Source organism: Theobroma umbraticum, unplaced genomic scaffold (assembly GCF_002168275.2).
Source record: "Theobroma umbraticum cultivar Fairchild unplaced genomic scaffold, ASM216827v3 scaffold_56.0, whole genome shotgun sequence".
NCBI classification, from domain to species: Eukaryota; Viridiplantae; Streptophyta; class Magnoliopsida; order Malvales; family Malvaceae; genus Theobroma; species Theobroma umbraticum.
Genome location: NW_018397256.1, coordinates 11894810 through 11919898, shown reverse-complemented (window position 1 = coordinate 11919898; position 25089 = coordinate 11894810). Strand labels below are relative to the sequence as shown.

Below are 25089 nucleotides of genomic sequence, written 5' to 3'. Positions count from 1 at the left end.
CCATTGCTTGGTTTTTAAACCAATTGCTTAAGTGATAGGAAATTAGGGTTTAGATTTTTCTTTTGTTAGATGTATAACTCATGTCTGAGGGGAGACGCGGAAGGATAAGGGGGAGTTTTGACACGGTGATTGCTGAGATGACCTTTCATTGACTTAGGCAGGGTTCTCTTTTCTTAAGTGGCATTGACTCGTTTACTTTTGAAACAGATAGTACCACAGAAAAAGGTGTATTCCTTTGCCAAGTCTTTAAGTGATTAGCTCTCAAGATGTGTTATAACGAGTCTTGGCAAAGTATACCAACCTTTTTTTTTTATTTGATTGGGAACATTTAGTCTATGATTCTACCCCTTTTTTTTTTGTTCCATAGGTATAATTTAACTCTTACCGACTAAGATTTCTCATTTCTTAATTTAGGATATATTCATTTTTTATATATAAAATAATAAATTTTATTTAAAATTTTAATATTTAACGTATCAAATGTAAAGTTTGAATGATGGGATTTTAATTTATTTAAAATATAAAGAACAACATAACAAAAACCTTTGAAACTACAGAAATGACAAAGAAAAAAAAAACCGAAGTATACTTCACACTTACCTTGTAGTCGGAGTCGGTACGCCATTGAAAGGGAATAATGTTCTTTCTACATTCAAACATTAATAAAGTCATTAATCACGTCAAATCGGGATACAATTTTATTCCTTAAGGTACTGATGGTGGTTTTTGACCAGCAATTTGCATATTCATATCAATAAGAAATACAGAAACTATATTGAATTCTTAATTTCTTCTTGTCTTATTGTTTGACCAAGCCCTTTCCTCGTACTAGTCACTTGGTTGGAACCTTGGGAAAGAAAGAATTCGAAGCCTAAACATTTTAGTACGTTCATTTAACCCTTCTAATAGTTATATTTTTCCTTGTTTATTTTTGGGTACTTAATATAATCGCATACCAGTAGTAGCTAGGGGAATTAATGATGAATGAAATATGGCTACAAATTATAGCGTTGAAAACAAGGTTGGGGGTAATCTTTTGGCTAGCATCCAAGGAAAAAGATTGAGGCATATATTTGATTATGTCACAATGTAAGGGACTTAGAATGATGATGATGAGAGAGGAAAGGTGGTGATATGTTATCAGAAATGGAGGCCGCATGCAAACACCTTCATAATTTTTGTCCTCTTTACTTACACCCCATGCAATCCTCCATTTTTTTTTCTCTATATTTTTTATTTTTTTAATCTTCACTTATTACTTATAATATTAACGTATCATATATTAAAAATTTAGATTTGAATATTCTCGTTTTATATGTATAGATATGATATTATAATCTCAAAAATTAAGAAAAAATTGGGCCGGCCAGTTGTTTAATTTATGAGCCAGAAAGAGTGTGTATGGTTATTGCGTTTGTTTGAATTAATTCCTCCATTGAAGTAAAACTTTACGTAAAAAAGAATGGCATTAGGGTAAGATGGAGGGCAATTCCGTCTAAGAAGATTGGGAAGACCACGCGCTGAAACTGAGAGTGTGGATTCTAGAAAGTCCATCCTCTAATGTACAGAATGAGAGAGAGAAGAGATAGAGCAGACAGAGAGAGCTTTTTTAAGTTTGAAAGAGGGAAAGGAAAACGAAAGACAGCATAGGAGAGTGCAAGAAAAGAAAGCAGCTTATGCTCATCGCAGCAGAAGGAACAGGAAAAAACCAAAGCCAAAGCTAAAGCTACAAAGCAAAAAAAAAAAAAAAAAAGAGAGATGGAGAGAGGGATAAGTAAGACTATGATGTGAAAACAAAACAAAGTCTGATATTCTGTCTGGTATTAAGGGGTCTCTCCTTCCTTTTAACGCCACCCCATCATCCTCCCTTTCGCAACCAAATCCCAATATCAAATCAATCTTCCTCTCTCTCTCCCTGTTTGTCTGTCTTTTTTTCTTTTCCTTAACCAACCATCTTTCATAATATAACACCACACCCAGAGAGAGAGAGAAATAGAAACCTTCTCTTTCGTCCTTCTTTCCTTGTTTGAGTGTTCATCATCAACAGCAACAACAGCTGTTTCTCTTTTGAACATGTTCCGAATGTTTCGCCAAATAAAGCTCTTCATTCATTTCTAGAGTGTGCGCCCCCAGCGAAAAAACAAAAGGACTTAAAAAAAACCCCCAAAAGGGGGGCCCCAAAAAAAAAGCTACCCAAAAGAATTCAGAGCTTGCTAGAGAAGGAGACGACTTTTTTTTTTTTTGTTCTCGGAGAATTTGGAATGGATTTTTGAGGTCTCGCCGGTGATCCCTTCGTGTCCCAAAGTTCCCGAAGAGAACGGTAAGTAATCTTCATTACTTCTTTTTACTACTATGTTTTTACGTGCTTTTGAAATGAATCATTCGTTTTTTTTTTTACTAAAAAGTTGTTGTTATTTCGATGGGATAAAAGTGATGATGGTGGTGACCTCATCCTGCAAAGAGGGGAACAAGATAGCAATGGATAATGGCAAGTATGTGAGGTACACGCCCGAGCAAGTCGAAGCTTTAGAACGCCTCTACCATGAGTGTCCTAAGCCCAGCTCCATACGTCGCCAACAGCTCATTCGTGAGTGCCCCATTCTCGCTAACATTGAACCCAAACAGATCAAAGTTTGGTTCCAAAATCGTAGGTAAGTAACCTACCTTCATACTAAATGGTGTCGAAAGTTTTGATATTTTCATCTTTCAAACATATAGTGCAGCCAGAGATAACTGCATACTTCTACTAAGTTTTACTGGTTTTATTAAATATAGCGATGCAGTAACTTTGGGATTTTTTGAATTTGTTTCTTCGTCACAGATGTAGAGAAAAACAACGGAAAGAGGCGTCACGCCTCCAAGCTGTGAACAGGAAGTTGACAGCTATGAATAAACTGTTAATGGAGGAGAATGATAGGTTACAGAAACAAGTCTCACAGCTTGTTTATGAAAACAGCTATTTCCGCCAACAGACTCAAAATGTAAGCCCTTGATCTTCCCTTTGATGTAGAAGACATTAATCTACAAATCAAATTATTAAGCTTATCGTAATTCTTTATATATTAAAATTTCCTTCCTTTATAGTTTCTAAGTAATAAGCTTGTGTCAAGTTAAACTAATCAGCCTTTGAAGTTCTCATCAAATTCTATCCTCAATGCATAAGATAACAACCCTTGACCTAATTGGAACCCTTTCCTTGTACTTAAAATAGTTCAAGTCTAAAAGGAAACAACGTCAAATATTTGATTTGCTTTGAATAAGTAGTGTTATTAAGGAAATTGGAGTTTTTAATGTTTGATTGTTTGTTGCAGGCGACGCTAGCCACCACAGATACAAGCTGCGAATCAGTGGTGACGAGTGGTCAACACCATTTGACTCCTCAGCATCCTCCAAGGGATGCCAGCCCTGCAGGGTTAGTGGGAATTTTTCGCTGTTTCACTCCTATTGTTGTGTCCCTTTCTCATTCCTCGTTTCTCTATAAAATTAAACCTTTGCTTGTTGCTGTATATGCTTATGCGCCTTGTGCTTTTGTATTCTTTCTAGACTTTTGTCCATTGCAGAGGAAACTTTAACAGAGTTTCTTTCAAAGGCCACTGGAACTGCTGTGGAGTGGGTCCAAATGCCTGGGATGAAGGTTTCTGCTCTCTCTCTCTCTCTCTCTCTCTACTGACATTATTCTTTTATTCTTTACCACTCCGATTAAACTATACTCCATTAGTCCTTGTCATTTTTCGAGAATATCTAATATAAATTACAAAATCTTGCTAATCTTCCTAGCAACATCAAATACCATGAATCTGTTATGTCAATATCTTCGACAACCCCACTATGCCACCTTCTCTATTGGATAATATTTCCCTCTTTCCCATTACTATTTTCTAATTTTTAATCAATTCCTATAAATTCATGACAACCCATTGGTTTCAAAGATCTCTTCTGGAAAACTTAATCCCTTGCTTGTTAATAATTAATCACTTAACCGTAAAGATGAAAAAGCAGAACCAAGGGGGGTAATTGCAATATAGCACCTCTCTTATGAAACGTCATCCAGACATGCCTTTGTCTTATTATCAAACTCTTAACAGTTTCCTGCTATGGCCTTTATAGAACAACAGAACTTTAATTAAATGATAATCTAATATCAATAAGCTAAATTAATTAACAAAAGAACATCTTTGAGACTGTTTTTTTTTTCTGATGAATAATAGTCGTGAATCCCTTCCGTTTATACAATGACATAATAATAACTTTCTTATCTGTGCAGCCTGGTCCGGATTCCATTGGAATCGTTGCTATTTCTCATGGTTGCACTGGAGTGGCAGCACGTGCATGCGGCCTTGTGGGACTAGATCCTACAAGAGTAAGTTCGTTTTTGCTTTCTGCAGAGAGAGCATTACTTGGTTTAAATTTCGTGAAGAATTAGCGGATGATTTTTTTTTCTCATGCAGGTCGCTGAAATCCTTAAAGATCGGCCTACATGGTTCCGTGATTGCCGAGCTGTGGATGTTATGAACGTGTTGTCCACTGGAAATGGTGGGACCATTGAACTGCTTTATATGCAGGTAGGCTCCCATTTTTCTTCCTTTCAATTTGCCACTAAAGTCTGGAATTTTAATGGTGCAATTGCTCATAGTTAAAGTCTCAAAATTTGGTTGCCTTCATCTAGCTTTACGCGCCAACAACGTTGGCACCAGCTCGTGACTTCTGGTTGCTGCGCTACACATCTGTTTTGGAGGATGGTAGTCTTGTGGTATGTTTACCATGGAGCTTTTGCAATTTGTTTGCCTTAGTGTTGTCAGAAAGTTTCTGCAGTCTGATTGTTATCATGATATGCTTCTTAGGTATGTGAAAGATCACTTAACAACACTCAGAATGGTCCGACCATTCCGCCAGCAGCAAATTTTGTGAGAGCAGAAATGCTTCCTAGTGGTTATCTGATTAGACCTTGTGAAGGGGGTGGATCCATCATTCACATAGTTGATCACATGGATTTGGAGGTATGTGAATCACCTTGCTTCCATTGTGAAACATAGACATTTTATCTGCATTGGGCAACAGTTTTAATGTTCTAATTGCTTATATGTAGCCTTGGAGTGTTCCTGAAGTGTTGCGCCCCCTTTATGAGTCCTCAACTTTACTTGCTCAGAAGACAACAATGGCGGTAAGACTATTCTTTTCATCTTAACTTTGAGTTATAAATATTTTTTGCTTTTTCAGAACCTTATTTTTTTCTTTGCCATGAAATATGCAAAAATTTGAAGAAAACAACTAGTATGTTGTGCCAAGAATAATTGAATAAGATTTAGGTGACTAAACAAAGACATTAACTTGTATATTACACAGGCTCTGCGTTATTTGAGGCAGATATCTCAAGAAATATCTCAGCCAAATGTTACTGGTTGGGGGCGAAGACCTGCAGCTCTTCGTTCACTTAGTCAGAAATTGAGCAAGTATGTTCATCCAACTCTTCTCGATTCACATTGTTTGCACAATAGTAGATCGATTCTTGATAGGTGGCAATCTGACACATTCTATTCTCCAGAGGCTTTAATGAGGCTGTTAATGGATTTACTGATGAAGGATGGTCAATGTTGGAAAGTGATGGTGTTGATGATGTTACCCTCCTTGTGAACTCATCTCCTGGCAAGATGATGGGCATAAACCTTTCCTATAGTAATGGATTTCCTTCAATGGGCAATGCCGTTCTATGTGCCAAAGCATCCATGTTGTTGCAGGTGAGTTTCTAATTGTATTGCAAGTATGTCAATCACAGCAGAAGATGTAGGGATATGAAACAAAGCAAAACTGGGTTTTTAAATTTGAATATAACCAGACATAGTTGAAGTTTACCAAAAAAATAGTGGTTTGAGGAGGATGAAAAATAATCATGTAGCCTTGGGCTCTTGGATCTTTGTTGGGTGAGTTGCACTGAACATAGAACTCTTGCAGTACTCGGAACTGGCCTTATAGATTATTCAGCTTTTCATCTATTAATCTTGCCAAACATGTTTCATATTTTTTAAAACTCTGCTTCATCCTATTTGTAGAATGTGCCTCCAGCAATACTTCTTAGATTCTTGCGAGAACATCGATCAGAGTGGGCAGACAGTGGTATTGATGCTTACTCTGCTGCTGCTGTCAAAGCTGGTCCCTGTAGCTTGCCAGTGTCTCGAGGTGGAAGTTTTGGGGGTCAGGTCATTCTTCCACTGGCTCACACGATTGAGCATGAAGAGGTAAGTAACATGATACTGAATTTTGGCACTTACATTATAGTCCTAAGCTTCAATTAAAAAGTATCCTAAAAATTGCTATCACTTTTTTGTTACAGTTCATGGAGGTCATCAAGCTTGAAAATATGGGCCACTATCGTGACGACATGATCATGCCTGGTGATATCTTCCTATTGCAGGTACTTAAGCTTTCACCAATCATCCCCTAAAAATCCAAAAAGAAAAAAAAACTGATGTTATCTTTAGTTTGCTCATTAAACTCTTCAATTGATTTTTATTGTTGATTTATGCTTTTTCTCGTTGTATGAATCTCTCAGCTTTGTAGTGGTGTTGATGAGAATGCGGTTGGCACCTGTGCTGAACTCATCTTTGCTCCCATTGATGCCTCATTCTCTGACGATGCGCCTATAATTCCTTCTGGTTTCCGCATCATCCCCCTTGATTCTGGAATGGTATGTGTTTATCATGTATGATATTTTATAAGATTCTATCTTTCATTGCCCTTGTTTTTGCTTTGTTTTAATTTTTATTGAAGCTAATTGAATTTAAATGTAATGTAGGATGCCTCTAGTCCAAATCGTACACTTGACCTTGCCTCTACTCTTGAAGTTGGAGCTGCCGGAAACAGAGCAACTGGTGATCATTCTGGTCGTTGTGGGAGCACAAAATCTGTGATGACAATAGCATTCCAATTTGTGTATGAGATCCACCTTCAAGAAAATGTGGCAACCATGGCTCGACAATATGTTCGTAGTATTATTGCCTCTGTTCAAAGGGTAGCATTGGCACTCTCTCCCTCCCGCTTTGGCTCCCATGCTGGTTTTCGGACACCTCCTGGTACTCCTGAAGCACAGACACTAGCTCGTTGGATTTGTGACAGTTATAGGTATGTCCTTATTATTCATTTTTTATCCCATTCCCCGGAGATCTGGACCTAATTTTTAGTTGTTAAAATGAGTATGCCATTTTGAATTTATGTTTACCAATATTTCTGGATCTTTTTACAGGTGCTATCTGGGGGTAGACCTGCTCAAAAATGAAGGAAGTGAATCCATTCTAAAAATGCTTTGGCATCATACAGATGCAGTTCTGTGCTGCTCTTTGAAGGTATTTATATAAAAGTTTGATTGTTTTTTCTCCCAAGTGAATCATGGTCCTTTGGAATCTAGTTATATGTTAGCTTTATAATCCACAGCCTGGAAATTGTTCTTCTCGGTAACACATTATAGTTTTCATCCTCTTCCTAGCTGCTTTTGTGCTTTTACTTAGCTATAATTACAGAAAGCATACTTAGTAATGACTGGAAATAATTGCTAGTTAGACTGTTGATGCCAGTTTGCTTTCCTGTAAAAGCTTTCTTTACCCTTCTCTTTTACTGTGTCTTTATTGTCTCCTCATCTTTCTGCTACACCTAGTATTATAAAGTATAACCTACTTGGTAATATATGCAGGCGCTGCCAGTTTTTACATTTGCCAATCAAGCAGGACTTGACATGCTTGAAACAACCTTGGTAGCACTTCAGGACATAAGTTTGGAAAAGATTTTTGATGAGAATGGACGAAAGGCCCTATTTGCAGAGTTCCCACAAGTAATGCAGCAGGTATAATATTCTTTGAAATGAATGACATATTGGCACAAAAAAATTATGTAGATAAATAGAAAAGATAAAGAAAATCTGAAATCTTCATCGCCATGAGAAAACATCTAGTTATTAACTTATTATTCAGTCTTACAACTACAATGCATATGTGATATAACACAAGTGGTGATTCACTTCTTACATTAAGGTCCTATTGTATTTGGAAATTATGCTAATGTGAGTCCATTAGCTTATATCAGTCTCAACCACAATTACCAACTAGAGCTAAGGTGCATTGGAATGGGATGTTAAATGGGAAAATGAATTATAAGCAAGAGACATTCTGCATGGTTGGTTACCTGCAAAAGAACTATATTAACTGTCAGCTTGCACTTTGCTTGCTCTAGATTTGATTGTATGGATGAAAAGAATTGTCATCGACTCAAAAATTTTATCTTTAAATCGATTGCTTTCTTTTGAGATATATAGTTGATCATTGTTTGCCCTCTGTTCTGGTTTCTGGTGGAGCAGGGATTTATGTGCCTTCAAGGTGGTATCTGCTTGTCAAGCATGGGGAGGCCAGTCTCCTATGAGAGAGCAGTTGCTTGGAAAGTGGTAAATGATGAAGAAAATGCTCACTGTATCTGCTTCATGTTCATCAACTGGTCTTTTGTATGAAAATTTGAACAGAAGATAGGATATATAGATCAAAAGTAGATTAGAAGAAGCTCCTTTTTCCTTTTTAGTCGTTTTAGTATGGAGAAACCTTTAAGTGATATGCTACTGTTACAAGGATGTTGCACCAAATGGTATCTGGCGCCTCGATGTTGGTTACCCCATTTTTTGTATTTGGTTCATGCTTAATTGATTGATCACCATCGTTGCCCCCCTCTTTATGTTCTCTTTTCCACGTTTCCTTCTTTCTTTGTTCTGAAAAGTTGATCGTGGCCTCCTCTTTGCTCTTTTTAATATTAAGATGTCACTTCACTGTTTGTATGTCTATATGCCTATACATGATTAGGGACCTTTAATGAGCTTCACATTGTAGAATTTCCTGTCTCATTTTGCCCTTTGTTTTATGGGATGGTTTGCTTTCTCCACCCAATCATGGTTGAACGCGGATCCCTAGCAATGGACTGTGACCCCTCTTCAATAATGCTTCTGGTCTTTTTCTTCCTTCTGCTACATCTACTGAACTGTTGCAGAAAAGTCAAGAGCCTATGACACTACCCCTCTTGTAATGCAAAAAGACCTAACTCAACCTTTTGATTTTCTCCCCTCAAATCCAATGCCTGGTATTCATCTATCTTGCTTACTCAGACATTTCATTAACTTGATTTAGTAGAAAGAAAAAGGGTTAAAAAGCATAGTAAGAATAAGGGAAAGACCCAACGGGTGCCAGTGATGGATTTAGTGTATTAAGGTTTATTCTTAGGTTCTACTAAGCACATCCCTATTAGGAATCTCACCTGATATGAAGACAATGCACGTATTGACACATATATGTCATTTTCCTGTGAAAACGCTTTACAAAAGAACAAGAAGTTGAGCAATCTAACATGGGTATCTAGGCATAGATCCCATAATATTACTTAACCCATTTTTTTATACCGTAAATGGCAAATACGTCTATCAAATCTGATATAGCTGATAAACAAAGCTTCTTGAAATGTGTAACCAGATAAGGAATCATGAACCCCACCATGATGAACCTGTCCAACTTCTTTTGATCCTTTTGCTTCAGATTCAAAACTGGGCATGACCCTCTATCCTTTTTTCCTATCTCTTCCCTAGTGTGGAGCAGCACTATGTTGTAGGATTGGAAGACAAGAACATGTCATCTCCCAAGTCCCAACTCATAATGTGCTTTGCTAAAGACTTCCACTAAAATAATATGATTATCAAATGTTCCATATCCTTCCATTCCTTAGACTTGTTTCCATTAACTGACCTAGCAAGTGGTCAAAGTACACTTGATCATCAGAGATATTTTATCCTTGCTTATTGAGACCGATTCACTTTCTTTTGATCTCTTCCACAAAGAATTAGCCTATTTAAAGACTGAAAAATGATGCAGTCTTATCATCTGTATATTCTTCCCCTTTATGTTTGAATCATTGGTCTAAATTTCCTTCACATCTTCAGTCAATGTCAATCCTTGTAAGCTGTTAGTGAATTAATGTATTGGGAAGTTGTCAGTTATCACTCTCACCTTCATCCACTAATGATTTCAAGATTATTCCATTCTTGAACAATATTTAAACCTTACATCTATGAAGTACCTCTCTTGCCAACAACACTAGATATCCATCTTTCAAAACCAATCAAAGCCAATTTTCTTAATATCAGGAAAATCCCGTCATTTCTTGCATGGATATTACACTATGTTCACTTGTTTTATGTTATAGCTTCAATAATTGGTTAACAATAACGTGGATAATTCAATGCTGGAATTGTCTTGGTGACCAACTCGGCCAATCAAAATTATGGAGTTATGTGGCCCAGCATTTGACTGTTTCCCCCACACATGGCCCCTGAGGTACTTTCTGTCTTGGTGCAGAAATTGCAAATCCATTATGAACCCAAAGTAGACAACCCAAATGCTTAACATTTCATTTATGAAGAAAAATAAACATCAAATTAATTGTTAATTTATACTCCAAGGTCCCTAACTAATTCCAGTAAGTTGCGGCCTGCAAACTTCGACTAGTATTAGCATGAAACTTGAAACCCAGAGAGGAGCATTGCAGGCTAACCACCTTTGCAGTTTGCCCCCACTCCTGCACTCCAAACACATGGTTGGCAGTAATATACAGTACTAGGTTCACACACAGCCATCTGGTGCACACCAAAAACAAGGTGCAGCCACCCCATGTACCAAACCTCAGAACTCGAAACACAGGAGCTTGTTGCACACCTGCAACCCGCAAGTTACCAACAACTTTTTCTGACTAGTATCATGTAAGATAGTAACATAAAATTAAAATGAATGGGAAAACGGTTCTTGGTCTCGATAGATCTCACTTGACAAGTATTGTTTTTCATTGTTATGAATATGGATGAAACTAAAAGTGAAGATATCAATGTATTGACTTGATATGATAAAAGGTTGGATTAAAGTGTAAGTGGCCGGATGTAAGTTGACATATTGTTTAAAAGGAAGAGGGAAAAATGTTAATGACATGTAGTTTACTAGCAAGTGAATTAAAAGGTAACCGTAAAGGACCAAATCCTTATCAACTGGCTTCTAGTCTATAAATGGGAACGTCAATCGATGGAAAAGTTGTTTTAATATGTCTCGGGGAGCTAGGGGTGTTGGCTGATTTGATATTCGTTGACCCTTGCCCTGTAATCAATCTATGGGGAACAAAGGCTTGTGGAGTAAAGTTTGAGACAGGCTAAAAACGCATTATTTACTTTTTCGATGAATAATTTTGACATTATGATCGACAAGTTTCACACGACTGAAGACTTATTTCAATGGTAAAACTGTATGAAACAGCGATTTTCCGGTTTCATTACTGACTCTTTGAGTATTTTAGCCCTCATTGGCTATGAGTGAAGCTTCCATTCCCTTATCAATAATGCTCAATTCCATGGATGCTGGCCTGGTTAAGCATAAGATAACAAATAATGGGAACAGATTGGTCAAACTGAAACAGCACAATCACCCCACTTTTGATTTCTCCACATCAAACTCCATAGATTGTGTTAAGTGGGTTGTTGCTGCGATATCCAATAGGATGCACGTGTATCCAATTATTGTTCTACATTAAAACTCGAGAACAAAGAAACAGCTGTCTTAGAACAAAGAAACAAATGAAAAATGTTCTGTTTTTGTGATGTGCAAAAGATAACTTTTGAAGGAGAAAAGAGGGAGGGGAAGGTTCAAAGAGATCATCAGCACCTTTGCACCAGTGAATCAAAAGAAAAATTTGTAGGGAAGAAAAAAAAGGGGAGCTTTTTGAATAGAAGAAAGCAGCCCAAGGGCCTTTTGCATGGTCTCCAAGAAACCATAATTGATATCTTGAGGCTTTTAAGATAACAACATTTCAAAAATCATATCTCTGCCAGCAAAACTGAGCTGGTTTGCTCCTTGTAATGTCAGCTAGTTTTATATTTTTATGCTTAGACTGATCTTTAGTGGTGGAATCTTCTAACAATGTGAGCAGCTCTCTCCCCCTGAGTTCTGATTGATCAACAAAAGAGAAAAAAAGGGTTCTTGTCAATACCATCATTGCTTGGGGAGAAATGGAAGTGAAAAAGAACAAAAGGAAAACCCTAAACATCATCATTGCCACATTGAAGGCAAAAGTTGGTCACAAGAAAGGTTTGTGGACACGCCCTGGTTGGAAAGAAAAGAGCCCCATCTAAATTGCCTTCTTCTTTTGACCCCTAGTGGAGTGTGTGTGTGTGTATATATATATATATATATATATATAGTGTTATGTATAGTACTATTATTAGCAAATAGTATTAGCTTGATTCTTTTTGAATTTTTTTTTACTTTTTTATGATTTTTGCTTGATATATATACCCTTTTTTATTTTGTCTGGTTTCATTGAAGTGGAATACTAAAAGGATTAAGAAACTGCTTATAATTTTAAACTAAAATAGCTTATAATTCAGTTTTGAATGCATGCACTGATATGTAAAGATCAACAATCATTGATAATGATTTAGTTTAACAGAAAGGACAATTTGATCTCTTAATTTGAAGACATGAAGGGTTCAAACTTTTATAAGAAAGAATTCAAATGATCCCTTTGAACACTCCTAATTATGAAACTGTTCTGTACAGTTCTTCAGGGCTCTAGCTAGTTCAAGTTTCAAACACTTGAAATTTATTTTTGAAAATACTGGGCATTAATTTCTTATCAAAAGGAACCTAGGATTAGCTCCTGTTGCTTATGATTCACTGCATGTGATATGATTATAATGTTGTAGGTAATTAAGTTAGTATATTCCATCATAAGGAAGACATGAAACCTTGATTATATTATGCAATGAAATATTAAAAATCCTTTGACCAGTTTCTGTGAAGGAAAAAGGCTGCAGGGCCCTTGGAATGCGAGGTTAAAAGGATTAAAGGCAACATTTTCAGCAGCTGCCTGCTTCAATGCCTCGGCTAGCTTTTTACATGCAGCAATGTCGAAGTGATTGTAAACCAGTACCAGTTGGCCATTTCTCCCATTCCAAAAGAGAGTGTTCCGACAATGGGACAAACAATATCATCAAACCATCAGGATTACAGTACAGTGGTCCCCTTTCAGCATGAGTAATGTTCCTGTTTTCTAGCTCTTTGACCTAACCGGCTGATCAGAACCTTTCACCTGCTATGGTCTCTGCTCAAATTGAGTGATGTAGTAGGGAAAACAGATAGCTGCTGGGCGTGAACCAAGCCTTGCTATGCCGTTGAAAGCAAAATTTAACCTGCAAACAAAGACATTATATATATACTCGTATGCTGTATCTCAACTACAGCATTTTCTCAGCACTTTCTGTACCTCACAGGATTTTTCCATACCACAAATTTCAAAACTGTATCTACATCTAATTTGCCCATGCCCACCCAAATTCGCTTAGTAAATTGTGAAAATAACTTTTGACTTTTGGTGTAAGCATGAGCTAGTATTAAACAATTTTATGGGAAGAAACAACAAACAAGGCGTGACTCTTTGGATATGGCCCTTTGGATAATAGCAGAGAATGTCCTTTTGCTAGGAAATCAATGTCCACTTGAGAATTTAACTAGTCAACAATATGATAATTACCAATGTGAAAGTGAATATGTTTAACTCGGTAGTTTGTTGAACCCATTGCAGCCTGCCCATGCCAACAAGACTGTAAGGTGGAAAATCTTTGAGCCCATCATGATGGAAACGAACAGAATATAGGTGAAAAGAAAACAAAAAAAAAACTGAAGAGAGTTGGTTGGCAGAGGAGGGGACTTGGTTTGAGCCTAACATTACAAACAAAAGTGTAAAGAAAAGGGTCAAAATTCCTACAAGAATAACGGAAGACAAAAAGAAAAGTAGAGAGGAAAGGTAGGCCATGATGTCGAGTCCAAATCCATGTGAACTCTACTCCCATATGCCATTTCCATGTTTAAAACCAAGCTGTAAAAGATGATAAAAGAAAACAATGCGCTGTGTATTAGCCATTCATAGGTGGGAAAGCAAGACAGACGTCTAATCTTCTCCTTGACCCAAAAAACAAAAGTATTTCTCCGCATGACAGAAAAGAGTCAGTTCTCCAGTGGGATATCCACTTAACCAGGATTCCCACCAAAGCATTAGTCTTTTAGATATTAGTTCATGCTTAGCACCAACAATCGAATTTTAAGATTAGGTTTATACATCTACACATCGTTCTTTCCTGGTAATTTGAATACCCTTGCATTCTCCTCTACCTAAAGTAGGGAAAAGAGAAAAAGGGGTAACCCCCCACCTGTCGCCTTTGATTTACAAGGGTGGCTCACTGGGTGTTTACGAGCTATACTTAGACCACGAGTCATAATCATGCGCCATAAAGTATTGCCATGATGAGCTAGGTAAGAAAGAAGAGATCTTGAAAGATAAAAAGGAAGAAAAGTAAACTGTAATTCATATAATGGCATTTAGTTTATCTACATTTGTTACACTCGGTAGTATGTATTCAACATACCATCAAACAAAACATTTGAGTGACAATCATTTAATACCTTAATTTATAAACCTTATACTAGAAACCAAGGGGGGGCAAAAAGGAAGGAGGAAAATTAACCCAACAGGTAAAAATTCTGAACAAAAATCATGCTATCATTATTTAGAAAGCCTAAACAGGTGAAGAAAATTTTAGGCCTGGGACACAAGAACTTATTCTGAAAGCGGACTCTAGGGTTTTCGATACGTCGCTTGCGCATGGCCGAGCAGCGGGGTCGCCGGCCGTGCAATGGAGAGCTAGATTCATGGTGACAACGATCTGGTTCTGGTTGTTGGATGCTTGAGCCCTGATAATGGGATCTACCCACACATCAAGATGACAATCCGAGTAGCAGTAACGGGCCCACTCCACCATGCTCTGCTGCACTCCGAATTCAGCATCCGCAGGAGTTTTCCCCGTCAAAAGTTCAATCAGAATGAGGCCGAATCCATAGATATCACTCTTTTCAGTGATATCTTTGCTTTCCCTGGCTTCTGCAACACAGGAAAATATGGACAACCAGACATTAGCAAAACGTGCACGTGCATGGATTTGTAGAATAATATATATAGTAATATTACTACTATCATTGCAGCCCAAGCTTTACCGCTGTATCTTTGCTTGCTCTTAAGACAAGTTCCTTCGAGTAAAGTTCGCAACCAAAAGATTTTCCCTATCCCCAGTGACGTATATTTCTAAAATTTTCTACTAATTATTTCATTTCTGATGCCTTCGAATTATGGGTTCTTGAATTTGGACATCATAAATACTTTCAATGTGATCTTATCGTAACATGGCATGCACCAAAAAGAATAAACAGGAGCTTGATGAAACTACTCAGAAGGGTTTAAAGTATCTAAGAGCCAGACATAATAATATCTCATAATACGAGGTTTGACTGATGAATATTTTGCCTAGAAAAATTTTCATATGCGACAGAATTGAATAATTAAGCTGGGGCATTATTACTTCCCACAGGGGAAATTTTCTAACCACCACCCCAAAAAGGAAAATAGTATTATTCATGTACCTGGGGCAACGTACGCCGAGGAAATGAAGCGCTTGTTTTCTACGCAACCCAGCCCAGGCAGGCACAACGTTAGCCGAGGCTCATATTTTCCATCGATGATAACTCGGTCCGGTGACATGTTTCCGACGAGTATACCCGGCGAACAATAAGAGTGCAAAAAGCGTAGAGCTTTGGCGATGCCGATAGCAATTGTCCGCCGCCTCTCCCAGCTCAAGTTGTGAAGGATTTCACCTAAAATTTTCCCTTCTATGTACTCGTAAACCAAATATGCACCCTTGTTCGACCGACATATCCCGATTAATTTAACGATATTTGGATGGTGAAGCTTGCCAATTTGTGCGATTTCAGACCAAAAACTTGCTGGAATTGAGCTCACATCGGTCATTTCTTTCACGACAAATTGCAAATCATTTACAACCGACTTCCCTTTGAATGGCGTGCCTAATTTCTTGCCTTTAGAAATAACGCTTACTTCTTTGGCAGATGGTATAATGTCATCAATTGTAACTGACTTTGAAACCTTGGAATCAAAGAATTGCAATTCCCATATTCCATCTTCATTTTCCACTCTTTTCGGCTCCAAATTGTTTCTTCCTCGAATGAATACTAGGCCAAAAGCAGCAAGAGAAAGCAACACTAAAGCGGCAAGAGTGCAAGCAATAAAAAACCGCCAAGGCGGATTCTTAACCTTTTTGCATGGTGATAAACCGCTCGTGTCATCTCCTCCACAAAGATCATTACCAGCAACTGCACTCGCGTTTATAGCAAGAAAGGCCCCGGTAGACGGTAAAGTACCATGTAAATGGTTGTGAGAAATATTTACTTGGACCAGGGATTCCAATTTCCCCAACTTTGGTGGTATTTCACCAGATAACTGATTCTCCGATAAATCAAGCTGACCAAGAACTGGCATTTCAGAGAAACCAGATGGAATATGCCCACTCAGTTGGTTATGTCTGAAGTCTAGACTCACAAGCTTCTTGCATGAAGATAATTCCTCGGGGATTTCACCAGTCAGCTTGTTTCCACATAGGCTTAATTGCATTAGTTCTGTTAAGCTCCCAAAACTACGTGGAATAGAACCTGAAAGCTCGTTTCCGGACAAGTCCAGGTCCTCAATCTTTTGGCTACCAAATGAGTAAGGCAATTTTCCGGAGAATCTGTTTGTTGCCAAATTCAGCATTTCAAGTGACGGCATGTCCCATTTTCGCTCTCCAATGTTGCCAGAGAGATTGTTGTTGGAGATATCCAAGTAGTATACGAGAGGCAGCTTTGTGAACTCTGAAGATAACTCGCCAGACAGACGATTGTTTTGAAGCCTTACTCGCTGCAAACTTGTGCAAGTGCTCAAATTCTTCGGAATGACACCTTCAAGCAAATTTGAGAAAAGAATGAGCTTAAAAAGACGACCCGAGCTGCAAAGTCCATCTGGTATTCGTCCCGTGAGATTATTGCCGGAGAGGTCGAGAACCGTGAGATTATTATGTCTTCCAAGACTTGTTGGAATCTCACCTGACAAACTGTTGGACCAAAGTTGAAGGACTTGAAGACGAGGCAAAGAAGTTAAAGCATTTGGAATTTTACCCGTAAAGCTATTGGAAAAAAGATGAAGAATCTCCAGGTTTTGCAACTGAATAATGAGTTCTGGGATCTCACCAGATAATGAATTATCACTAAGATCAAGAGAAACCAGCTTTTTGAGACCAAAAATGGACTTTGGAATCGAACCAGTGAGCTTATTTTGGTAAAGGAAGAGATACTGAAGATCGCCAAGTTTTCCCAGGGAGGATGGGATTTCACCTGTGAGGTTGTTGTAGACAAGATCAAGATGATTCAAGGAAGTTAACATACCGATTTCTTTTGGAATTTCACCGGAAAGATTGTTGTAGCCCAAGTATATCCACTGCAAGCTCTTCATTTTGCCTACTCCATGGGGAATTGGGCCAACTAATTGGTTTGAAGCCAAAGTCAAGAACTGCAAAGTGGTGATGTTTGATATCGAGATTGGAATCTTCCCGACTAAAACATTCCCACCAAGATCAAGAAACGTTAGATTATAGAACGATCCAATTTCTTGTGGGATTGTCCCGGAAAGCATATTGTTTGAAAGATCCAACACCTCAAGGCGGGAAATGGAACCACTTGGTATTTGACCGGTGAAATTATTGTTACTAAGGTTGAGAAATCGAAGTGAAGAGGAGGAAAATATATCCAGAGGAATTTCACCATCGAGCTGATTGCTGGAGAGATTCAAAGTTTGAATATAAGGCAAGTGGAAAATTGATGGAGAAACTAATTTCCCGGATAAGTTTTTAGCAGAAAGATCAACCGTGTCGACATGCGACAAATTATTGCAAGTGATACCGTGCCACTGGCAAAAGGTGGCAGAGGAATCCCATTTGGACAGGAAGCCAGAAGGATCATGGATTGAAGACTTGAAAGACAAAAGAAGCTCAAGTTCTTTACCATAGGACGCCCGAAAATTGAAGAACAAGAACATGAACACGAACAAAAGTACCGGCAGACATGCTTTAGCTCCTTTCTTTGCCATCTCCTATAACATCTACCAAAATATTTCAGAGTCTCGACTCTGCCTCCACCAGAGATGATATTGGATGCAATTCCACCGATCCCGAGCTGTTTTGAAAAGGCCAGAAAAGAAAAAGAATTCAATACATTAACAAAACATTCTACTTCAGCATATTAATTATTCAAATAATTTAACTTACAATATGTGCATGAATCTGTACTCAAATAAAGCACAACGTCAAGTGGAGTTAAGTGACAGAGTCTGCTAAGCCATTAATATAAAGAAGAAAAACATATTTACAACTGGAATTAATGATATGATTGTCAATCCAAGGAGAGACTGATTAATTAAGGAACATGCATCACATGAAAACTTTATGCTAAGCAGAACTTAAATCCCAAAACGGCAATAAAAATATTGGTGAAACATCCAGTAACGTACCTAAATGTAATCATTAGATTACAGTAAATTTCCAAGGATTAATGGGATTTTTGTCACAGAGAAGAAATTAGGAAGATGAGAAAGGAGGTTATAGTTTGCTTCTTTTTTTGGGAGGGGGAGGGGATGGTAGGGTGAGAGAGAGTTAGAGAATTATAGTGTATAAATAGATTGGTGGTCGGAAGGGTATGGGAAGTGGGCATTGAATTAGGAGATATTTACGACATTGCAACTTGACTTGCCTTTGAATGATCTCTTGAAACACGAACGGTTTGAAAGGGAAACCAGGGACACATGTTGGAAAAGCCTCTGATTTTGTCGGATATTACCAAAATGCTCCTTTGACTGAATTGGAATAGTGACAAGGATTTCTGTAACCGTTGAAAAGCTTGATCAGAGCTTTCGTTTTGATTCATTTATGGCCTTTGATATTGTACTTATTTACTAGAATGTGACTGACACATGCTTTGCTTTCCTTTTTGTACAGATAGAAACTTCATTTATTTAGTATTATATCTTAGCAGTCGGAGTAAAAATGATGTTTACTGAATGTAAAACCACATTCTTTCGAGTCATATTAAGTGGGTAACTATTGGCAATGATCCATGGTTTTTTTCTCGGTCAAAATTAACTTTTAGAAGAAATTCTTGGGGGCAGCAAGATGTTGGTCAGAGCCCAAGAGGAGTGATGATACTTGTACTAGTAGAAGGCACAAAGGAGTGAGATTAATGTAGTAATGTTATAGCCAGTGTTATCAGCTGTTCATGCCGTATGCTGGTTCTGGATGTTAACGTGGGCAATGAAAATTATTAGTAGTGGCATTGATAATTGGAATGAAGTGTCCACTAACTTAATTAGTACTAATAATATTATCTTTTACATAAATAATTCTATGGACGTATTTAAAGTTAAATTTTATAATCTCGGTTAAATAAAAAAATTAGGGTTTAAGATAATATACATAAAAAGATTATTTTATATGGGTTTATATTTGATACATTTTCAGTTTATAAATTCTATACACTATTAATAACCAAGTGTTATTGTTTTATTAATCTTTTTAAAAAACTGTATTAATTTTTTTTGAAAAATAAAAATTAATATATTCATTGTAACGGAACTACAGGTGCTGGTGCACGTCTCTAGACTAGCAAATTGGCAAAAGACTTGTTACAGTGAATTAATTACAGACCACAATCATCCCTAATTCAGGCTCTGAAACACTGTCTTACAAGAGAAAATATAGGATAGCCAAAATCCATTTGAAAGTATACTTTTATAAAATTAAATGATAATGTATAGATATTATATATTAATAGTATATCATATATAACTCGTATTATTGATATTTATGTTTATGTAGTGGATTTTAAGAGGGAATTAAACAAGGAGGGAAATGTATTAATTGAAATTAAAAGCTAATACTGATTAACTAGACATGAACAATCTAAATCAAATCATTTCTGGGAAATGAGAACTGGTTACATATATTTGGTAAGTTTTAGGGTCGAGAAGGGGTAACATGGAATGAGAAATAGACTGTTTTTGGGTAAACGAAAGGGGGGCATTAACGTTTCCCTATCATCATTTACGACAAGTCTTGGCTGGGAATTCTCTAATCATTAAAGCATTCTACTGATGTGTTGTCATTGGTTATTTATAATACTTTGTCAGAAGAAATTATGACAAATTATTAATTCAGATGTTATTCTCTCCTTCACTTACTTTTGTCATCAATATATCTTTAACTGATCATGGTAAAAAAGAACAAAAAAAGGAAAGAAACAAATGGGTTTTGGATAGTAATTCTACTGCAGAACTGAGGGGCTGCTTGGCAGGAGAGAAAAGGGAATGAATCAAATGAGCCTTCACTGGGGTACGTAAAAGCAGAACTCTCCAACCCCTTTTGTTTGGACTCTCTACATAATTATCTTGGATTCTCCCCCCTCTCAGTAAAGAAAAAAAAAAGGAAAAGAAAGAGAAAGACATCACCCTTTTAGACAGAGAGTACAAGCAAACAGAAGGAGTTACAATTAAGTGAGAGCGAGCTAAGCAAACAGGAATAAGAACGTCAGTGGGGTTGAACGTAAAAAGTTGAATAAAAGCAAAGAAAGAGAGGAATTAGTCATGGAGGCAGATAGATAGAGAAGAGTGTACATGGTAAAGCAAAGGAAAAGCAGAGGAATGAAAAGAAAAGTTAGGTGTCTTTACGTTACACTAAATGCTCGTGCGCTCTCTCTCTTTCTCTCTCGCTCTTTCCCTGGGGCTTTAAGGGACCCCACCATCTCTTTCTCGAAGGAATATACAGTGTGTGGTCTTTGTCACACCCGGCATGCTTTCTTCGTTCTCCATTTTCTAGGGTTTTACAACAACCTTTCCCTCCTTATTAGCCTTTGTTAGCCTCGCCCCTTTGGCCTAGTCCCTCCCCCTTTTGGGCAATTAAATTAAAACCCCTGATTAAGTGCCCTTTTCCTATCAAATAATTGATGCATGTTAACAAAATATATATGTATGTTGTACAAGTAAAGGAATATGGATATCTGTATTTGTGTCTTTACGTGTGATTTATTGCTATTCCACTTCATGACTTCCCCATTAAAATGGGGTAGAAGAATATTATACAGCTCTTCGTCAATTTTGAATTAAATTCCCAAGAAACCCCCACCTTTCGAGATTTATATACTATATGATATTAAATGTAGTCCATAATCAAAGAGAGCATATTCATTTGGTCTGTTAATTTTATACGTAAGTGCGATGAATATATAATCCCACTACGTGACTGGAATTGAGGGGCACGAGGAGTCCATGACTCTAGTTTTGGTTGTCTGAATTGAGGGGCAATTACCGGCTTGTTTTGGGCATAAACTGGGGGCAGGAATTGTGCTGGGTAAGAAGGAAAAGGAGGACATCTGCTGTAATGGCTTAGCATTCTCACACACAGTTCTAAAGGAGCTAAAAACAGAATTATATCTAGCTCTAATATCCCAGCAATCATCTGAAAGACAGCTTTAGAAGACTTAGATTTACTAAGATACTTCTATGCATTATGTTCCTTTTAATTATGGTATATACATGTAGTCAAAGTTTTTTCTTTAAAAGCGAATTTCAGATATGAAAAGTTGGAAAGAACTACACAAATGTTGACTCAAGTCTATTACTATAACTGTAGACTCGATGCAACATTACAGTACTCTAAATGAGCTGTCAAAATTAATTTTTTTAAAAAAATAGATAAAAGTTAGAGATTTTCCTTTCAAACGATGACAATCCCATATATATCTTAATAAATTAATGAATCCTAATAATGCTCTTTTAAACTACAAGAGAAGTCGAATTCATCAATTATTCTTAATCTTAGTGGAACTCCTGTCATCGACTGCTGATCATGTACGATATGTGGAAACCAATTGTCTTACATATAATCGGTTATTTTCATGCCTTATGGTATACTTTTAATATAAGAAGGTGGGCTCATCCCAATTGCCTGATTCAGTTCAATATTCTCTTTGTAAGACAATATTATAAAGTTGATTTATACCAATATGCTGTAAAGGGCATTAAGAACTATAAATCCAAAAATAGGTTTTAGTGCTTCCACTTGTCCTTATACTAATTAATATCTCACTCACTTTTGATCTTATACTTTTCTTTTGATCATACATATTTTATTTTTACTTAAAATCTCTTTTTTTTCCTTTTCTTCCGAACGATCTAATGAGGCATGCATGACGTGGAGCCGACCCATATCCCTTGAATAAGGGTCTCGACCCTCTTTTGAAATGGTTGTAGGGTTTCGTGTTCTTAGTTAGTGGTCCACAGTGGTCGATAAGGTTTGAAACTTTAACATTGCTTTGGCTAAAATGACTATTAGCAGGAACTTGGAAATCCACTTTCTTTCCACAAAGAATAAATTTTCTATGCATTGTGATCAACAAATGTCGGGCGTAAGGGTCCACTCAGATTATAACGTTGATTATTACGTTAGTGAGTCAAATTGAATGGTCACATGGCAGCCTGAAGCCAGTGTCACACAGCCTGTATCAAAATTGATGTTCTTCATCCAAAAAGCCAAGAAAGATACTGAAAATTGTAGACAATCTCTGAATCTCTTTGGCTTTGCACATGAAAACCATCAAGGAACCTTTCCCATTTGATGATTTAAGTTGAAAGTGGGAATGACAACAGAAGCTAGCTACCTAGCTAGCTTTTCAACAAGGGAATGCATGCATGCCTGCACGATTGAAATTGGTTTGGGGTCTTTGCTTTATCAGCTCTAGTTCTATTTCTTTACGTAGCACTCGGGGGAATGAACTGAAAGGAATCTCTTTCGGACCACTATATGAATTTATATACAATGTATATTACTTTGATAGACAGGAATCTGGGGTTCAAAGTCTTTTTGCGATCCTTCCATATATTCTACAAGCTAATCATGTCACGTTCCCCAATTTGACATTAAGAAAAGTTTAACCGACCATCCTTTTTAGTTGCCTGCTAAATTATCTAGCTTTCCTTTCTAACAGTTTTCAATGTTAATTGTTATTTTTTCTTGATACAACAAAGTTCAAATTTGATTTAAAAGACAAAAAATCTTTATACATACGTACATAAACTTTGATCTACCTTTGGATCGAAGAATTTGTAATCTACAAAAGAGCTGGATTTTGAATTTTTTGTTTCATGGTAGTTCAATAATATTTAATTTATTATACTGCGAGAAACCATGATGTAAAGTATAGTTAAAAAGTTAATTTTAGATTTAATTTAAGGAAAAACAAAATTAGTAAGCCTCGTTGCCTTCTTGAGTCTAATTAGCTCAATGTCATTTTCATGGTGGACACTCTGATTTGAATATTCAGAAGAGTAGTCCAATCAAATGACTAAAATATTCAAGTGTTTTTAGAAAGGTCGGTCCATCATTCACGCTTTTAAACCCTAAAGTTTGAGTCTATCACACGTGTGGGCTATTCACGTTCTATATGAGATTTTGCACCAACTAGAGCTTACTTTGCTTAATTTTGCACAATAATTTGGGGATTTGAGAATTGGGGCCGTCAAGCAATAATGACGCTCGAATAATGAATACGAATGAACCTCTTATTTTAGACTGAGGTCCTACCGGTATAAGTCTCGTTTGGATGGGGCACAGCTTTCGCATGTGATAGGCTCAATATTAAGCCCATTACCATTCAGTTCAAAGCCTGAGTTGGCCACAAGGTTAAGCCCATATCTGTTCAGTCTATAGCCCAAGGAGAAAAGGATTCGGACTTACTCTTTTAACGGGAAAGAACGACGATCATGCAACTATCACTGATTCAAAGTCTATGGTGCAAATCGTTTTAGCTGTTGAGCTTGTAGTTTCTTGATGATGGCAACTTCCAAGTGTAGCTGAAGTTTCCAAATGTATATGGAAGTCATGCCACCTATATTTTTCGGCATCCATTCATGATGACCTCAGGCTTTCAAGGAAGAAATAGGGACAGGAGCGATAGATTTCACCCCGCAGACAAAAATGAAGCTAGCTGTTTAATGTGATATGGAGCAAAGAAAAGTAACGGACATTGTGGAGTTATTCACCTTAGTTACAACTATATACTATTACATTGAAGTTACCAATATACGTTGACAACAACAAGAGAAATTGCCAACTTGTACGAATCAATTCGTCATCCTCTGGAGGAAAAGCATCAAATGGATTAAACCATTTAGTGTTTGAAATCGATCTTTGGGACACAGCTACTGCTCCTAGCAATATTTGGAGCTGACAAGCTCTTGGAACTTCGATTCTTGTTGCTTCTTTTGGCTATATCCCTCATTGCACAAGTCAATGAGAGTTTGGGGTTGAGTCTCGTAGTACTATTGTATTTCTGGCAAAATTCCCTGTGAAACCTCACTGCATCTTGCATGGCTGTGTCCGGAGCTTGACGTAACCTTTCTTTTACAACCTCAGAGCAAAGGCCGCAGACCCATATGCCACAATGGCAACCCCTGACTCTAGTGATGTAATCCGTGGTGCAATCCTCTTTGAGTCCACAGCATTCGCATTCTGCTTGCTTCACCAGTTGATCGTCAACTGAAGAAGATTCTAACGCTGTATACTTTTCGATTTCCGAAGAAACATCAGACACCGCCTTCCGAAGAAGCCTTTGCTCACTCTGTAGGAAGACAGAGAATTATGAATTCGAACCAACGTAAAGAACGAATAGTTAAGAAGAAAAAGAAGCAACAATATTGTAACTAAGGCTAAAAAAATGAATACCATGACTGAAAACAGTTGGGGATGATTCTTTAATTGGTTACAAATATTGGCTTGAAGGAAGCAAATTTATTTATGCGTATTTACATGAAGAGAAAACAGTCGATTGAGTTTCAAATTAGGATATATATAAAGAGAGAGAAGAAATCAATCAACAGTATTAGGTTGAGGGAGGTACATACGTATGATCATGAGAAGGTCTAGCTGTTCAATACCGTTAATCTTTTACACTTTACAGGCAGAAATATCAGTATTCTCTTTATCTATTGATGTGATGAATCACTTTTCATGCCATAAAACACTGCCAAATGGTACCACTTGCAGTGAGATGGTGTGCT

General features: G+C 37.2%; 2 protein-coding genes across 3 annotated transcripts; one reads left to right on the top strand and one right to left on the bottom strand.

The window, feature by feature from the left end:
• The first annotated feature begins 2200 nt into the window (after positions 1-2200).
• On the top strand, positions 2201-8706 carry HB-8 (homeobox-leucine zipper protein ATHB-8). Its single transcript, XM_021420457.2, has 19 exons — positions 2201-2320; positions 2432-2651; positions 2822-2981; positions 3312-3412; positions 3544-3634; positions 4265-4360; positions 4449-4562; positions 4667-4750; positions 4842-4997; positions 5087-5161; positions 5344-5450; positions 5543-5735; positions 6048-6233; positions 6329-6409; positions 6548-6682; positions 6791-7116; positions 7238-7337; positions 7682-7831; positions 8342-8706. The coding sequence occupies exons 2-19, from the start codon at positions 2434-2436 to the stop codon at positions 8486-8488; spliced, it is 2520 nt and encodes an 839-aa protein (XP_021276132.1). The 5' UTR covers positions 2201-2320; positions 2432-2433; the 3' UTR covers positions 8489-8706.
• A 5682-nt stretch (positions 8707-14388) lies between these two features.
• Positions 14389-18635, bottom strand: LOC110411408 (Leucine-rich receptor-like protein kinase family protein). 2 transcript variants are annotated; one of them, XM_021421548.2, is made up of 4 exons: positions 18496-18635; positions 17991-18161; positions 15525-17543; positions 14389-14988 (listed from the first exon to the last, which is right to left on the bottom strand). In XM_021421548.2, the coding sequence occupies exons 2-4, from the start codon at positions 18073-18075 to the stop codon at positions 14627-14629; spliced, it is 2466 nt and encodes an 821-aa protein (XP_021277223.1). In that variant the 5' UTR covers positions 18076-18161; positions 18496-18635; the 3' UTR covers positions 14389-14626. The 2 variants fall into 2 exon arrangements, with proteins under 2 accessions (XP_021277223.1, XP_089638905.1); XM_089782779.1 differs by lacking the exon at positions 18496-18635 and having other exon boundaries at positions 15525-18087.
• Positions 18636-25089: the final 6454 nt, after the last annotated feature.

What these genes read in the sequence shown, in the direction of transcription:
- LOC110411408 (XM_089782779.1), bottom strand. Translation starts at nt 18,075, where the DNA reads ATGGCAAAGAAAGGAGCTAAAGCATGTCTGCCGGTACTTTTGTTCGTG. An exon ending in CTCGGCGTACGTTGCCCCAG is followed by an intron (nt 14,989 to 15,524) that starts GTACATGAATAA and finishes CCTGTGTTGCAG; the next exon opens with AAGCCAGGGAAAGCAAAGAT.
- HB-8 (XM_021420457.2), top strand. Translation starts at nt 2,434, where the DNA reads ATGATGGTGGTGACCTCATCCTGCAAAGAGGGGAACAAGATAGCAATG. An exon ending in TCCGCCAACAGACTCAAAAT is followed by an intron (nt 2,982 to 3,311) that starts GTAAGCCCTTGA and finishes TGTTTGTTGCAG; the next exon opens with GCGACGCTAGCCACCACAGA. An exon ending in ACACGATTGAGCATGAAGAG is followed by an intron (nt 6,234 to 6,328) that starts GTAAGTAACATG and finishes TTTTTGTTACAG; the next exon opens with TTCATGGAGGTCATCAAGCT.